This window comes from Ambystoma mexicanum, chromosome 1p (genome assembly GCF_040938575.1).
Source record: "Ambystoma mexicanum isolate Mex_15411 chromosome 1p, UKY_AmexF1_1, whole genome shotgun sequence".
NCBI lineage: Eukaryota > Metazoa > Chordata > Amphibia > Caudata > Ambystomatidae > Ambystoma > Ambystoma mexicanum.
The window spans coordinates 316,075,644-316,092,805 of record NC_090921.1 but is presented as its reverse complement, the minus strand read 5'-3'; the positions used below and the strand labels follow the sequence as shown (position 1 = coordinate 316,092,805).

General features: G+C 46.5%; 1 protein-coding gene across 1 annotated transcript in view; it reads left to right on the top strand.

The window, feature by feature from the left end:
• MISP (mitotic spindle positioning) overlaps positions 1-17,162 on the top strand; it is a 234,099-nt gene that overhangs the window by 179,808 nt on the left and 37,129 nt on the right. The window contains exons 5-6 of the mRNA XM_069647767.1: positions 12,069-12,316; positions 15,854-15,899. Coding sequence (XP_069503868.1) covers positions 12,069-12,316; positions 15,854-15,899 — 294 coding nt within the window. The remainder of the gene's footprint in view (positions 1-12,068; positions 12,317-15,853; positions 15,900-17,162) is intronic.

Genomic DNA, 17,162 nt, shown 5'->3' with positions numbered 1-17,162 from the left:
TCATCCACCTTCTCTCCCCTATACCACCCACCTGCCTCCTACCTGCTATTCGGTACTCTAACGCATGCTATGCAATGCTCCTTACCTGAGATGACATTGCTACTCCGTGCCCATCCTACTGTAATGACTCTTACCTGACTTGGTCTGGCGCCCTCGTAATGCCCACCCTGTATCCCTCTTATAAAAAGGCGATCTGCATCATGTATACTTTCTTGAAGGGATGCACTGTTTGAATTCAATGTCTCGTGACTCATTGTAGCCTGTGCTGCATTTGCACTTAACCTATCTGCAACTATTGGATTTGACTCCTAGTAGCCTTACCTATCTGCTGCTACTGGATGTGACTCTTTGCAGCCTTCACTGCACATGCATTTTATCGACTCTCAACCATGGCATTTGACACTTTGCAGCATTTAACCTATCTGCAACTAAGCTGTTGACTCCCTGCAGCCTTACCTAACTGCAACCACTGGATTTGACTCCTTGCAGACTGCGCTGCACGTGTATTTTATCTATTAGTAACCACTGGATGTGACTAATACGGTTTTGACTCCTTGCAGCATTACTTATCTGCAACTATTGGATTTGACTCCTTGCAGCCTACACTGCACTTGCATTTAATCTATCTGCAACTACGGTTTTTACTCCCTGCAGCCTGACCTATCAGCAACCACTGGATCTGACTCTTTGGCTCCTGCGCTGCACATGTATTTTATCTATTTGTAACCACTGGATGTGACTAATAAAGTTTTGACTCCTTGCAGCCTTACCTATGTGCAACTATTGGATTTGACTCCTTGCAGCCTATGCTGCACTTGCATTTAACCTATCTGCAACTACAGTTTTGACTCGTTGCAGCCTTACCTATCTGCAACTACTGTTTTTGGCTCCTTGCAGCCTACACTGCACTTGTATTTTATCTTCTTGTAACCACTGGATTTGACTAATACCTTTTACCTGTACTTTGGCAGCAGCCCCTATACCATGAGGTGTAGTTCTGCCATAACCGTATCCTAAGCATTAAGAGTAACATGTATGTAACAGCACCCTGATGCTTGAGGGTTTGGTGTGTTTTATAAATGCAAAATAAATAAATAAAATCCATCTCTTGCTTCCTAGAATAGAAATAATATCTATTTACTGCAATATTTGTTTTGGGATAATGGTATTTATCTAGCCATCTCAATGCGAGTTCATATTCATTGCTTCCTTCTCCAACCCCGGATCGCAAATGAGGTAATTCTGTTTGAAATGTTCATTATCAATTTTTCCAATATAATTCACCAGTACTTCTTCCACTCCATCCATGGAACTGCTGGCTTGTCTGGCACTGACAAACAAAGCCTGTGTTGGATGGATAGTGACTCTTTGCATGTTTATCTCACATGTACCCCACACCTCACCAGTACTGACACCAAGAAGAAGAGGGAAAAAGGAAAAAAAGATAAGATTTCTGTATTCCCGTGCTCTTAGTACTGATACGAGGAAGAAGGGAGGAAATATCAATTGTAACTGAAACAAAATAGCAGCATGTCACTGTTCATCATAGGGTCCTTTCCTCCAACCTCCTTGTTATCATGCCGTGCTGTTTCTGGTATACGTTTCAGCACACTCAGATGTCCATTCCCCTCAATTCTATGTCTCGGTCTCCAATGGGTACTAAACGCTTGCACTAACTTGGCAACATGAATGTCACTCCAACTTGTGCTTACTTGGGTACTTGAATGTTGCTCACGCTCGAGACCCTCAGCCCATCCCCCTTTTCCTTGGGGATATTCAGTTCTGAGCGCTAGCACCTTGAAGTATCTGTTGTGCTAGATGGAATTACCAGTAAAATACTTCAGACCCAATAACCGGACAGACTCAAAGGAGATGGTAAAATAGTGCTTTAACCTGAAGAAGTAAAGCAGGACAAATAAACACTCATCAATTTGACTCATGCAAGATCACAATCTTTTAATTTATTTGTAGTTTATCTAATGCCAGATGCATAATCTATGATGTCATCCAAAATGGCAAACTTCAAAAACCTATCAAGGGGTGGGATTGGATTAAGGGATAATATCTAATTATAGAACATCTGCATGTTGGTCTCTCATTGGTGGTCTTTTTTCTGTGAGACACACTCAGAGCTACTTCTAACCACATGGTATAGGGTATTCGTCATAGCAGAAAATGTGGCAGCGGCCTAACACTTTGCAACACTGTATGTAAAAGTGCATGGCAGGCTATTGTAACTGGTTCGAAACACAACTCCAACCTTGAACATTTGGCTTGTTAGAAGCACGTACATACAAACGAAACCCAGATGGTTGGAGATACGTCTCCCTTTGTTTCCCAATTAGGCCACCCTCTCTCATCGGCAGGACTCATGCTTGTGCCTTCGGTTTGAATTCCAGTCTGCACTGTCTCGGGACATTCGAGCAGGTGTAGGTACACTGCTTTCTTAGCTCCTGGCCTAATAAATAGCCCTTGTTTGTGAGCTCTTTGTCACATGTTCCAAGACCATGAAATTGTCCATATCGATGGTGCTTTTAACATCATTTGATTTAATTAGTAAATGTTCTTGTTCCTCTTAATCTTTGGGAAATATGTCCTTGCGCATGATCTGCTCATAAACTCCCTTCGTGCTTTTCCTTCATCTCTCGAAATAGCATCTTTTGTTCAAAGCCAATAATGTCTCCTATTTGGCAAGGAAAACAGCTTCGTCATCGTCTTTCCACGTTAATACATTGGGCTCGTATTTTGAGGCAGCTGGGTTGACTGGCATGAGCCGTCGTCCATCTTGTTCTGATGGTAGTCCTAAACATTAAATATATACCTCTCTTAAGCAAGTTTCTATTTATTCTTTCTGCGTCATGGAGTACATGTTTTCCAATGACATTGTTTTTCTTAAGTATTTTCATATCGTATCAACATAGCTTCATATATCTTCTTTGCAACATTCTTTTGCTGTTATTAGACTTTGTTTAACGTACATCCAAGTCGCACACTATTTTATTCATGGCTGCATTCCGGCAACTCAGCAAGGGACACCCTTCTTGGTTGCTTTCCTCCACTGTTTCAACGTGAGGGTATCTTCTGAATGGCTGCCTGAGTGCATATCGTCTTTCATATAGTCGACGTGGTATGGACATATTACATAAACTTGTGCATGGGTTCCCAATTGTGGCTCCTTATCTGTCATTCCAATAGGGTGGGCGTTGACTAGGGAGAATGCGTCTACTTGCTCCTCTAGAGTTCAGATTCACAGTCTTTGGACCACGGGTAACTAGCCGACTCGTTTACAATCCGGGCACAACAGAGATGCCTTTCTTCTTTTGGTCCTGCACACGTGTTGTTCCTCCAGCCACTCCTTGCCAATGTAGTATGCAGTCTACGCAGGTGGGTGTCTTTATCTTCTTTTATTTGTAAAGTATGTCTTTCCAATGACCCTACGGACACCACTCCACCTTCTCCCTAAGTAGTGCAACTGCTTCTCTGACATCCAACCGTTGCTATGGAAGCCCGTAGCCCCCCCACATTCTAATCCCATTTTTACCTGATCACAACAGGTAGCTCTAGGGTGTTATCAAGGTGGAATCAGTGGTGAAGAGTCAGTCGGACTCTGAGGAAATGAAGCACACTTTGACTTTCACAAAAGGAACGTGGAGGTTAATACTCAGCCAGGCATATCTTCTTTGAGCTCACTGCAAAGTTACTCTGGATGTTCCCCTTGGCATTTGAGTGGCTGAAGCGGCTATGAATGATGGCTGAAAAAGTGATGGTCCTAAAATCAAGCACTAAAGGTAAAAATGACTTTTCATTTTCTACCAGTTAAGAGTGCTGACAAAACCAGCAATGGGACACATGCACATGGCGTCGAAAGAATTGGAGGCAGAGAAGACAACACAACAGAAGGACACCACACCTAAAGATATCCCCAAACCTAACACCCACAGAAATGGCTCCAAAAACAAGGTTTGAAACAAGGAACAAAAAAAAACATGGCACAGAAAAACAGGGTTCCAAACATGGTGCCAAAGCGTGTGGCACCAAAAATCAATTTCAAGACAAGGTGCTGTAAAGGATGGTGGGTGAAACTAGGGTCTCAAACAAGACATCGACTCCCAAACAGAGACCTAAAGGGTCAGATGCAAAAAAGGAATACAAAATCAGTAAGCTTCATAAAACCAACCACTGAGAGAACGCTCTCAGTGGTTCAGGAAGAGGCTCAGGAAGTTGTACTTCAGAGAGGAAAGCCCCCATTCCTAAAACAGGACAAAGGCAATCTGCCAGGGAGGTTGAACTTTTCAAAGCATGTTTTTTCGACACACTTAAGGCAAACCTCTGAACCTCAAACTCAGAGGAGTGTACTACAGCTGATAAATTCTCGCGCACTGCTGCGAGGGACGGTAGACACCCGAAAAAGTGGAACATGGAGAAGAGCATTGTGTGGAGGACATAGAAGCAGATTTTGAAGAACATGACAAAGAAGGTGTATACAGCATAGTTGAAGGCTTGTATGCAGATTCCAGCCAATTTGCACCTATTTATGCAAGAAAGGGAAGAAAGGGAATTAGGGAAAAGTATAGATCCCATGTAAGGCAGGATAACCCACCCACAAAAAGGATTTAGGCACCCTCAAGGCGCTAAGTCATTTCTCAGGGAGTGGGTCCTTTCATCAAGTTTCAATCACATCTAGAAGATATTTTCGAAGATGTATGCTGCAAACTTGCAAAGTTGTCAGTCCATGCACAGTACATGGTTACAGGAACAAAAGACATACTATACTACCAATCACGCCAGAGTATGGGTATATTGCAAAAAACATGGTTATTGATGTAGTACCCCCACTAACGTTAGAGTAGCAGTTAAGCAGTGACTACCATTACTGGTTTTCCTCCCATGCTACTCCAGTACCAGTAGGAGGCTGCATAAAGAACTGAATATATGCACTGGAGGTGATCCCGACAGGCGAGTTGATGTTAGACATAGTAAACAAAGGTGTTGTGTAGCATTTAAAGACACACTGCCACCAAGGAGCAGCTGCAGCAAACCATATCATCAGATGCTCGTAACCGGAGAGGTAAGGGACTTTTAGAAAATGGGGGCATTGAGGAGGACTCTCTGCACAAAAGGAACGCAGGAATATATTCCAAAAACTTCTTTGGCCACTAAAATCATGGACAAATTTGGCCGAAAAATGTGGCCATGCCTCGAACTACATCGAGCAAAGGAAATCATTTCTCTTCTTCATCAATTAAGTTTCTCTATAAATGTGCAAAAATTGAGTTTGAACCTTATACAAATAAAAAAATTGTCTCTCGGCAGAATTAAACGCAGCAGACGGTTTGGTCTCCCTTACTACAAAATGAACCTTAGCTCACACCACTACTTCACAAAACTCAATATAAATATAAGGTAGTTAACATCTGGAATATTCCATATATCTCTGAAGAGCTATTTAATTTGCTGCCACCTGTCTTCCCGTGTATCCAAGATTTCATTGCTCCTCCAAGGAAGCCACACTAAGGCCATGAGAGATAAGTCACTCTGCTGCTTATCATCCTAGAAATCATGCACATTATGAGTTAAGCGGAGTAGAAGGGGGCTAATCCACACAAAAATAGTCTCAGAATGAGATGGTTGGATTTATCGCTGGAGAAATAACTGGGTTAGCTCCAGTTATAGTCAAAGCAGCCTCCATTCCCTTATCTGCAGCATCTGATTGTGATGTACAGCCAATTTGGACTTTGTGCAGAATTCACACCATTGCTCTACATTTTTCAGTTCTTTTCCTAATGATACCATTTGGGTCACAGCCGCTGAGGTAAGGCATCCCTATCTTCCACTGCCCATCCACTTGAGTTGTTTGTAATTCATGCGTTTATTTTTTGCTTTGTCTGAGCGCCACTTGCTCTCTATGTTGTGCCTGTGGTCCGCTTCCTGGTTTGTTGCACCCGCCCATTGTCCATTGTCCCGCCCCCTTCCCCCTAGTGGGTCTTGTGACCTACTTTGGACCTCCACCCAGGGCAGCCCCACTGCACGTGCATGCCCTGTGGTGAAGGGCCCCAATGGCAAAGGGCAGCTCCCAAGGCCGCTCCCGGCTGTGTCTGCCAGTGTCAGCCAGGGAAGCAAGAAGCGTGCAGCTGTCAACTTGCTGCGGCTGCTAAAGTAAAGGCTGTGAGGCAGTGGGGGGCAGCAATCACTGTACCCCACTAAACTGACCCGCCCCTCTAATAACTCTCTTTTTCACTCCACTCATAAGCATATCTGTGCACTGTATTGCCTGGCCATCTCTCGCATCTCTCTAGGAAAGTCAGTTTTCCTTTTGCATTACTGTTTGTGTCAAAACTGGGCCTTTTTCACTGCTTTTTTGGGAAAGTCGAAACAATGTGTTTTGTAGGGAGCTGTTCCCCCACTGTCTTCCATCCACATTGCTGCCTGCTTGTTGTCTCCTGTGTGCCTCCTTCTGTGTGAACCCTCCCCCTCTAGTGCCTCCTGTGTTGCTCGGTTGTGGGCTGTGCTTCTTTCCTCCCTCACTCTCCCTTCTTGCTTCCTCACGCCCTCTAAGGTGCTCTCAATCTCTCCCATCTCCTCAAACTGCTACTTTATCTCCTATCCTATCACACTCACTAAATCTGGATGGAAAACAATCTGGATGGAAAACATTCAAGAGGGATATCCTGGTCTCAAACTAAACCTTCCCTATCGCCAATACCGACATCAGCACTTCCTCCAGACAGACTCTCACCAACATCCTCTTTGTCGTTCCCTCTTCAGACCTATGGACCCCTCATATGGTCTCTGTTCCCTCTCCTTTCTCCTCCTCTTCAATGAATGGTTGCACTCAGTGGGAGGTCCTTGTGACCCCCTTCCATGCCTTCAAGGCCATTATCAATGTCTTTCTAAATGGTACTGTCATGGTCCAGGGCTCTTAGCCCAATCTCCTTCTTCTTGATAGACATCTCCCGCATCTCATCAATTTCCTCCCTTCTCCTTCCACTCCTTCTAACACCTCTGTGGCCCTCCTGCCGCCTCCTTCCTCCTCAACCTCTCCTTCTCGGATACCTGAACATCCACCTGAATGCTTCTAATCCCTCCTCTGGGCACTTCCGCAACCTATGCAACTCTCTATCCCTTTCCATTCTACCCACACTCTGCTGGACACACCTTGGATGTTCTCATCTCCTCAGACATCCCCATCTCTAATCCTCTCACCACCCCTCTCTCTTGGACTGACCATTTTCTGCTCTCCTCTCATCTGAAACTGCTTGACCCTCAAGCAAAGCCTACCCCAGCAATGCCACCTTTCTTCTAGGTCATTCGCCCCATGAAGCGAGTGTCAGTGGATGCCTTTGCCTCTACTTTCTCTGCTCCTCTCCCTCCTGCAGCTGACTTGCACTTTGACACAGCCCTATCTAACCTGCATCTCTCTATGTCCAACACTCTGGTCATCCTTGCCCACATCATGAGAAACCGCATGAAGCCTACCTCCAATTGCAACTCTTGGTATGACTCCGACCTTGCCACCGTGAAACACAAGTTCAGTGTGGCTGAAAGGAAGTGGAGGGCTTGGGGTGCATCCTCTGACAAACTGGCCTGCTGTAAAGGCAGTACAGACTCTCTGTCCTCTCCAAAAACAGGGTCCCTATCCAAGCCTGCCTCTCCGCGGATTCTAACAACATGGCAAAACTCTTTAAAATCTGAAAGGAGCTTGCCAATCCTATTGCAGTCTCCATCTCTCCTGTTCCCTCCCAGGCCCTCTGCACGGCTCTCACCTCTCATTTCACCACTAAAACTCAGGACATCTGTCCTTGCTTTCTTCTTCCTCTCCCTCTCCCTCTCCCTCTCCTAGGCCCCCATTGGTTGCCTCTCCCTCTCCTCTTCCTTTCCCCTCCTCTGCTCCGACTACACCTGACAATGTCTCTAGACAAGTCCGTTCTATGAAAGTGTCATCCAAACAGGTGCTCCCTTGCTCCGCCAGAACTGTCAAGGACGACAGTGCCACCCTCGCTCCAGCCTTGGCCGATTTCTGCAATTACTCTTTTGACACAGGATCCTTCCCCTCAAGCACTCCCTCGTGCACCCACTCCTAAAAAAGCATTCTGCTGATCATACATGTTCGGCAAACTATTGTAGATCTCTATCACTCCTTTGCTGGAGAAACTCCTGGAAAAGCTGGCCATCTCCCATCTTACCCTCCACACTGAATATGTTGGCTGCCTCCATGACCTTCAGTCTGGCTTCAGAGCAGTCAGAGGTACGGAAACTGCTCTCCTGAACAGCTGTGAAGATCTGCTTTCTAACCTTGAATCCGACTCTCCCTCTGTCCTCATCCTCCTGGACCTTTCCTCTGCTTTCGACACAGTCAATTAAATCACCCTGATCAACAGACCCTGTGTGAACCTGGGAACCATGGATCAGGCCCTAGCGTGACTTACCTTCTTCTTCCTGGACCGTCCCTCCCAGGTCCAACCTGGGTCCTTTCTCTCCACCACCACTCTCGCCACCTGTGGTGCTGTCATGATGCCTACCTCCAAGGAGCCAGGTCCGACCCAGCAACCCGAGAGGCAGGCATCATTTCCCCCAGGGGAGTGCCAGCGGGCCCAAGCTGGGGCCCTTTGGACGCAGTCCTGGCGCCTTAGGCGCCAGGCTCATGTTGGACCTCTGTCCTGGTGCCCTAGGCGCCAGGCTCATAAAGCTAGACATGTGTTCAAGTGTTTTAATGTGCGCTTACCTGATGCAGACCATGCTGCCACATCCAGGCCCTCTTGAGGCCTGAATGGAACTACTTTACCTGTGGGACTACTTTCCACCCGGGTGTGGTCGGGGAAGGATACATACCTGATCGGAGGAAGGATACACACTTGGGACTTCACCAAAGCTATTTAAACCACACCCGATCAGCAACTCACGCTTCGCGTTGTTCTGCTCCTCGCAGCTGGACGCTCACCGTGTCAGCTCCTGCATCTGGACTTCAGCCACGCCTGTCAGCATCCTGGGTCACCTGCAAAGGGAGACAAGAGACCTTACCAGCTAAATCTGCACCACGGAGACATCACCGACGATCTTGAAAGGGAAGACATTATTTTTAAAAGCATTTCGTTACGATCGCTGCAGCGCTGCCTTTCACTCACCTTTCCTGGGTTCCTCCATCTTCAGCAGCGATCATCCGGATACACAGCCACTTCCCAGAGCCTAGAGAAAAAGACAAGAATAAGAGGTGAGAGAAGGAAGGGAATAAGACTTACCTGTTGGGTCATTCCCATTTCATTTCGGGTCTTGCCACTTCCAGGCATTTTCCGGACCCCGGCCCCTATGGGGAAAAAAGACAAAGACATTCAATGAGCGTATGCAAAGACAGTTCCCGAGCGCTCATCCAGAACTAACCTGCCATTTACTGGAACTGGAACTGCACGTTTCACTTTGGGTCGGCGCCATATCTCCGGCATTCCGAACCCCGGCCCCTAAGGGGAAAAAAGACATAAGCATTAGCGCTTGCTGCAAAAAGACAATGAACATTATTATTTAGCTTGGACTTTTGAACTTGCAACAGAACTTTTACAGAGCCTTACCTGAATAGTCAAGCTTACCTGAACTCCCATCAATCCTCAATCCAGTGAAGTAACTGGGTTTCAACGCACCCCTGCATCAGAAGCAGGATGGAGAGCTCATCCTTCCTGACCCTAAGGTGAGACTTCACGGGGAATCGTGGAAGGGTATCGTGGAGGGTTGGAAGAGAGTGGGAGGCTTGAGCATAACTCAGTCAGTAGGTAATACTCCCTTTTCACGCACAGGGGAATATTCCTGCGAGCCGGAGAAGCCAGAGTAGAGGGCCCTTCCTGTCCATCTTCAGAGTCCTGCGCTTCACCATTGAAGAAGCATCAGCACTCGAAGCCAGACCTGCGCCTCCGTGGGAATCAGGTGAGCGTTACAGGTGCCCCCCAGAGCTCTATCCTCTCACCCTGGCTCTTCAATGTCTACCAGGCCCCTTTGGCCCACCTGATATCCACCTTCTCTTCTAACTTTCAGCGTTATGCAGATGAGACTCAGCTCTCTTTCAGGCTTCCCTCAGCCTCCTCTCTCCCCCCACTCATTCCTGAATGTCTATCCACGATTCAGGTTTGAGGCGCCTCCAATGACGTTTGCCTTAATGTCAGTAAGATGGAGATCCATTGCACTGGGACCCCTGCTCCCACTTTCCCTCTCTCACTCTGGCTGCCCGCTTTGGGCCTTCTACCCTCACCTTCCTGTGAGGCAATGCACCTTGGTGTCATCTTCGACTCCACCCTCTCCTTCTCTCCTCACATCAGGGACCTTGCCAAAAAGGCCCACTTCCAGCTGTACCTCCTTGGCGCTATTCCACCTTTCCTCCCCTTTCCCCAAAAGCTCACTGTCTAGCGAGCCCTGGTTCTATCCAGGCTGGACTACTGCAACAGCCTCTTTCTCAATCTGCCTACCTCTATGCTTTGCCCCCTGCAACTAATCCAGAACAGGACTGCAAGACTTATCCTTGGCCTCAAGCCCATGGCCCGTATCTCTCCAGCCATGAAATCTCTCCACTGGTTCCCGGTGGCTGCGCAAGGCTCAAGATCAAGACCCTCTGCATCATCCACAAGGCTTTCTGGGGCCGGGGCCCACACTACATCCAAATCTCTATGTATTGTGCATTTCTAAAGCGCTTATACATCAAGTAAATTGTGTTTCAAAGTGTCCTCTTCCACAATACCTTCCTTCTAGAGCCCTTAGCTCAGCTACCTCCTACCTCCGAAGGTCAGATGCTTCTCCAGGCAGAGAGTAGGGGTAGATCTGTCTCCTCCACAGGTGCCTCCCTTTAGAATGGCCTACATGCCCCTCTCGGAGTTGAGCCGGACCACCTGAAGTTCCAGAAGCAGCTCAAGACCCTCCTTTTCCTCCCCGGACTTCTCTCTCTTGCTCCCTTGTTACCTTACCTGTCTGCTGCGCCGACTGGTTGCATGGTTCCCTCAGAGTCTCACAGGGTAGCAGGCTACTCTGCGACCAGTCTTTCTTGCACTGCCTCCTGGTCTACTGTGCACGTAGGAGCTGTAACTGTAATCCCTACGGCTCTTCTGACTTCTGCACTACCTAGAGATGTGCTGCCCTGGCTGCACTTACTCAGAGCCTTGCTGCCCTGCTCGCACTTACCGATTTCCACTTCCTTGTACTTCCCCCTCGCCTTCCGCTAGCACATCTATTGTCACACTTGCACGATCTGAAAGACACAGGCCTAGTTGGATGGTTTGTCTTGTCCTCCCTATGGTTTCCCCCTTGTCTTGTGGCGCTTAGAAACACTTGTGTACAGGTGCGTTATAAATGCCATATCAGATCATATCATAACCAAGATACTTCACAGCACCTACAAAAATGTGGTAACAACACCTAATACCCTGGAACTCTGGTCAATATACTTGTGTGTGTTTACATCTATTTACTTTCCATTGTATCAACCCTTGGGCTTTGATGTGTGTTTGCTTAGAGTATAAATGTTTTTAAACATATTTTCCATTTGTGTAGCTTCTCTCTGTATGCTTAGCTTTCTGCACTCGTCCTTGCAGACGCCTAACACTTTGTACAGAGGTGCTACTCTCTTTGATACATCATGAAGTTAAGGTTCCCAGAGTACTTCATGTTCACGGACATCCTATTACACTCCTGGACAGTGCCTTTGCTAATGTTTTACTTGAGTCCAATGTATTCAAGTGAATTGACCTAAAACTACAACTGGTGAATGCAATTGGTGGAGAAATGAAAAACCAGACCTAGAGCATTTTTTTTTTACCAGTGAGATGGTATCATGTGGTAACCTTGGATAAAGTTAATATAAGCCTGAAGCCTGTAACTACTAAAAGACCTAGTGCCATTAAACTGAGGGTTTATGATGAGGGTTCGAGGGTCAGAAGTTGATTGTATTAGTGTCCCCAGGGTGGCGAGTGATGGCATTTTGGGGCATCATCTCCAGAAGTGGAGATCTGTAGTCCTAAAGAGACCCTAAATTGCATGCACCCTGATACATGCTGGTTATTGAAGGTAAATCTGAACTAGCTCTATCCTTGCCACTGCAGGTTCCCCAGACAAGCACGGTGTCTCTCTGTTCTCTACGCCCTTCCGGCCCTTAATCCTGTGTTCAACCCCAGAGGCATCCTCAAACACGCGTCTTCAGGAAGAACGAACGTATCAGGCCTACAACACTTCCCAGAAGAGCCCGGATGCTGCACCCTCTGAATGGGAGCCAAGGACCCCCGGCAGGCTAAAGGACGAGCAGTTAGAAGAATTTGAGGACAGGCGGAGTCGTCGAAGGGATGAGTACAGAGTAAGTGCACCCGCGGCCTGTTCCCCTTTCTGATCAGTAGTGTTTCAAGCATTGGCTTCTTTTGATACACACAGAGGGTGGGCATAGCTAACAGTCACCCTGACTGCATAAACATCACTATACTGAAAGGGCGGACTCTGCCACATGCAATTATAGTTCGAAAAGGTGAGAAACACTACTTCATTGTAGGCTTTCAATTTTCTACCAAGACATCATTCCCATCCAGGCTTCATAAAATTCTGATTACATTCATGTCTGAAGAACAAATGTAAGACATCTCTTCAATTTAGAGGATGCCCTCAAGCATTCTTAAAAAGAGGTGGCACCCACATCACCACAACCACTGCTGCGCCCTCGTTACTGAATAACCCTTTTTCTACACATCAACATTCTACTCTTATCTAAAATCCCTACTAAGCTACTACGCTTCTCCTGGCACACTGGAATTTCTAACATCCTTCTTAAGCCACCTGCATACACAGGCCATAGGCTAAATTCTGGTAAAGGCAACTCCTGCACTTGCCACAAGCTGGCCACACTTTTTACCTATTTTTTATTTATTTTATTTATTTTTTACTGTTGATCCTATGTATTGCACTGCCCACTGCCCCCGCTCTTTTCCCTTACCCCCTTCCCTGCACTTGCGCGGTCTCAATGTCACCTGGCCTAGTAAGATCGCTGTCTTTGTCCTCCCTCTGTTACCACTCCCTTGCCTCGTCGCGCCTTGAAACACTTGTGTATAGGCGCGTTATAAATGCCATATCATATCATATCATATCAATTCACAGACAGACCCTTCCACTCTCACATTAAAGGACACTGCCTTTCCTTCCCCTCTCAACTCCATAGAACTCATCTGGTCATCCCACGCCGTCTTTCTGTTTTGAGGGAACACTCCCATCCAGGCAGGCCACAAACCTGTAAAAACGCTATTTCTCTCTAACTCTAATCTCGTATTCGTGTCCACGATCAAGAACCTAATTCCATCGATGTCACGCTCCACCTGCCACCATGACTATGTTAGACTCTATATCAATCTCAATGCAGTGCTGCGTTAGCCCCACTCCTCCTCTTACAGACTTGTAATCCCAGCCAGTTTTCATCCAGTCTCCTGAACATCAAGCTTCTCTGTCTCTTACTCCAAGGCAGTGTCCTGCAAATATTGTGCTAATCCCGGAAGAAATACCTTTACACTCTCCCAAAATATGTACTGAAACATCCTATTTGCAGCTCAAACATTATCCTTAGCTGCCAGCTCCCCGGCACTCCTTATAGAACACAAGAGCACTGTCCCAGACAATCATAACCCACCTGCACCAAATCAACCATTGCCCCCTCCTCCAGCAAGACCTTTGCTTCTGCTTGAACAACATGTTCTTGCCAAAGATAGTCACCAAGACATCATCTCGCAGCTAGTCTTTGGCATGGTCATTGCCAGTCTGGCCAAACAACGTGCCAACATACTGTCTCCTTCTGTGACTGACATCAAATGACTCTGTGCCCAAACCCTTCAAACAGTTCATACTCGTAACTTGATAGGCTGTCTCTGCAGCTCGAGGAGTCTGTATAATATAGCGATATCTACAACACAACAATACCTAGAAACCAACCACATCCCAGTGCAATGAAGTCATGCTTGGTGCAATCTGGGACCATGCCTTTGCCTAATGTAGCGCTAACTCCCTCTCCTAGCTTATTGCCTCAGTGGCCTTCAGCACGAGCCCCACAACACGCTTACCAAAGGACCACAGTAGGCCACAGCACGCTTACCAAAGGACCACAGTAGGCCACAGCACGCTTAACAAAGGACCACAGTAGGCCACAGCACGCTTACCAAAGGACCACAGTGAGCCACAGAATAATTAGGCACCTTCCAAAGCCACAGGGAACAGCAAGTTATTCTGTCAACCTCTGTCTGTCACCTGAGAAGTCCCCCAATGTGCACCTCCTCAACCCCAGCCCTTTCAACATGGTCACTATTGAGCAGGCAAGTACTCCCCTCCTACCCTTCTACATATGACACTCAACTCTACCACCCCTCTTGCACACATATCAAAAATACTAGACAAAGCAAATGTTGGATGGGAAAGAGTGGCCCCAGATAAAATGCATCTAGGGAAGTTGGTCACTTCACACCTCACTAACCAAAGACTCTCCAAACCCTTCCATGTTTAACCACTGAGTCTCCAAGATTCCTGATGGCTACGTAGATTCCATTGGCTCAAGCATATCCTCTCTTGCATTTCTCCCAAACTCCATGTGGGAGAAATGCATGAGTATTAGTTCAAGGTGCATTATCCTAATGTTTTAAAACAAACCACTGCTAGTGTAGCAACCAGCTTAAAGGATAGCAAACCCTTACCATTAGCCAAAGAAGACCACACTGACTCACTCTTATATACAGAAAAATATCAGAATCCTCTGCTTTGCTTTCAAATGCCCGTCTGTTGGCGATTGCCCAGGTCATTTGTCCTTGAGGTAGGGCAGATGCCAATGTAATTTTCTGTTGGTTGGTATGGATGCCATCGGAATTTATTAGTTTGAGTGATCTACCCCATTGAGGCACACAGAATTGAATGTACTTATTATTGCTCTTAAATCAATTTTTGTTTACATATCCTGAATCTCATGACTGACTTTCACCCCAATCTCTCTCTCCATTCGGTCTTTATGTCACACCCCTGTGTCCTGTCTTTCCCCATCTTCTTTAGTTTAACCCATTTCTGTTTGTGTTTTTTCTATATTTTCCAATCTCCCCATCTCTCTTCTTATGACACATTCTTGTATCCCTCCTTAGATCCCCCATGTTCCAATGTATCCCTTTCACCGTTATAACAGCATATCTCACCATTTCACCCTCTTCCAATGATCGCCTACCCCTGTTTACTCATCTTTCATTGTGTCTCCTGATACCTCCCTGTTTCCCATCTCCATGTCACCTGTGTCACACCACATCTTCATCTTCCTTCGTCTTCCCCATTTATCTATGTCTTTCACCATCTCCCACTTTGCTTCCCCATCTCTCTGAGTCCCACTCTTTTCCTGTCCCTTTCATATCTCTCTTCGTTCTCCAATCTCTCTCTTTGCTTTCCCACCTCCCTCATCTGACCACAACCCTGCATGTATCACTCACATCTCCCCGTCTCTACTCCCCACATCATTCCTCATCATCTCTACTTGTGTCTCCCCATCTCCCTACATTTTTGCCGCCTCTGCTTGCTCCTTCCTATCTCCCATATACATTACCCCATTGCTTCTTGTGTTACACCACCTCTTCAGTCAATGACACTGACTCTCCCATACACGCTTGTATCTCACCAAACTGCATGCATCGTCACCATCTCTCTGCGTATCTTCCATCTCTCCTTATTTTCCTCTTCTCTCCGTATCTCTCCCTATGTCTCCTCATCTATCCTGGAATCTTTCCATATCTCTTAACTTAATGCATCTCCCCTTGTGTCTCTCCCCCTTCTACCCTATGTCTTTTTATCACTACCTCTCTCTCCCATGCTGACCCTTGTTATTTTTCCTCTTTAGGAGCCCAGAGGCTTTGAGTCATCAGTAGCGATTAAAGGTCATCATGGTAAGTCCTTCTCCCACGAGGCTACAGATGATAACACTTTTGGTCTTCATTCTTCTCCCATTCTTTAGAGATGTTGTTTAATTTAGAATGGAACCTGATTGCTGGGGCACCAGCGTTGCCTGCCTCATTATAATGCAAGGGATTGTTATCAGACATTGGGGGTTATTATGAGTTGGGCGGTCAGGGATACCGGGCACCGGTAAGGAGACCGGTGCCAGTAATCCCTTACTGCCCAATTTCGAGGTCCCTTAGCGGGAACCGTAAAGGACGTGTGGTCTGACCACACGTCCTTTACGGGTCCCGCTAAGGGACCAGGGCTCTAATAACGGGCCTGCTATTCGCGGGCCTGTTATTAGCGCCTTCCCCATTCCCATTGAGCCCTATAAGGGCTCAATGGGAATGGGGAATGGTTGGTTGAATGGGGACTTACCGGGTCCTCCAGGGTCGGAATGACCCGGTACGTCCCCATTCAACCAGACCGGTACCGGACCCGGTTTGGGTGGCAGCCATGGTGCTAACAGCACCATGGCTGCCACCCAACTCGGAATGAGGGCCATTGTCAGCCGTAAGTGGGCCAGTCAGATTGACTGTGCCTTTGCTACCGCTCTATCCGGGTAATTATTCATAGTCCCACCTGTGATCCTGTTTAGCTTTACTTAATGTGGAACGCCATTCGATTGTCTTCTACACTGCCTCCCACTAATATGTGGTATAATGGTGTGGCCACGAAACAGAGAAGCTCTGATTAACTATAGGGGGAAGGATAACCAAAACAATCTTATTCAACCTTCTACACAGACAGGTACAATGTAATAACATTATGTTAAGGTAAGCAAGTGCACTGATGGGACTATAAATAATTATCAGGATAGCGTGCAACCTCTTATAGAACTTCTGTAAACCAATTTCCAATAATACACTTTTGGGTGAATGCTTGAGAAAAGACAACACATTGCACTTTGGAATCAGGCTCTGTCCAACTTATTTTGATGACTTACCGCCACAGAGTTTCAGATTTCAGCCTTGACGAAGACCGGGGAGCGAAACACATGATCATGACGCCAATTGATATGCATGCTAAGAGGCTGGATACTAGTTTTGATGTTTACACTTAGAGGCTGTTTATTAGTTCTATGTATATGTTTAGGTCAATGTGTACACTTAGCAAATGCATATAACGGGCTATTAACTGCTTTGGTGACTATTTAGTCGTTGCATAAATTAGTTTCGGCTGCACATTGGGGACAAATACTATCTTTATGT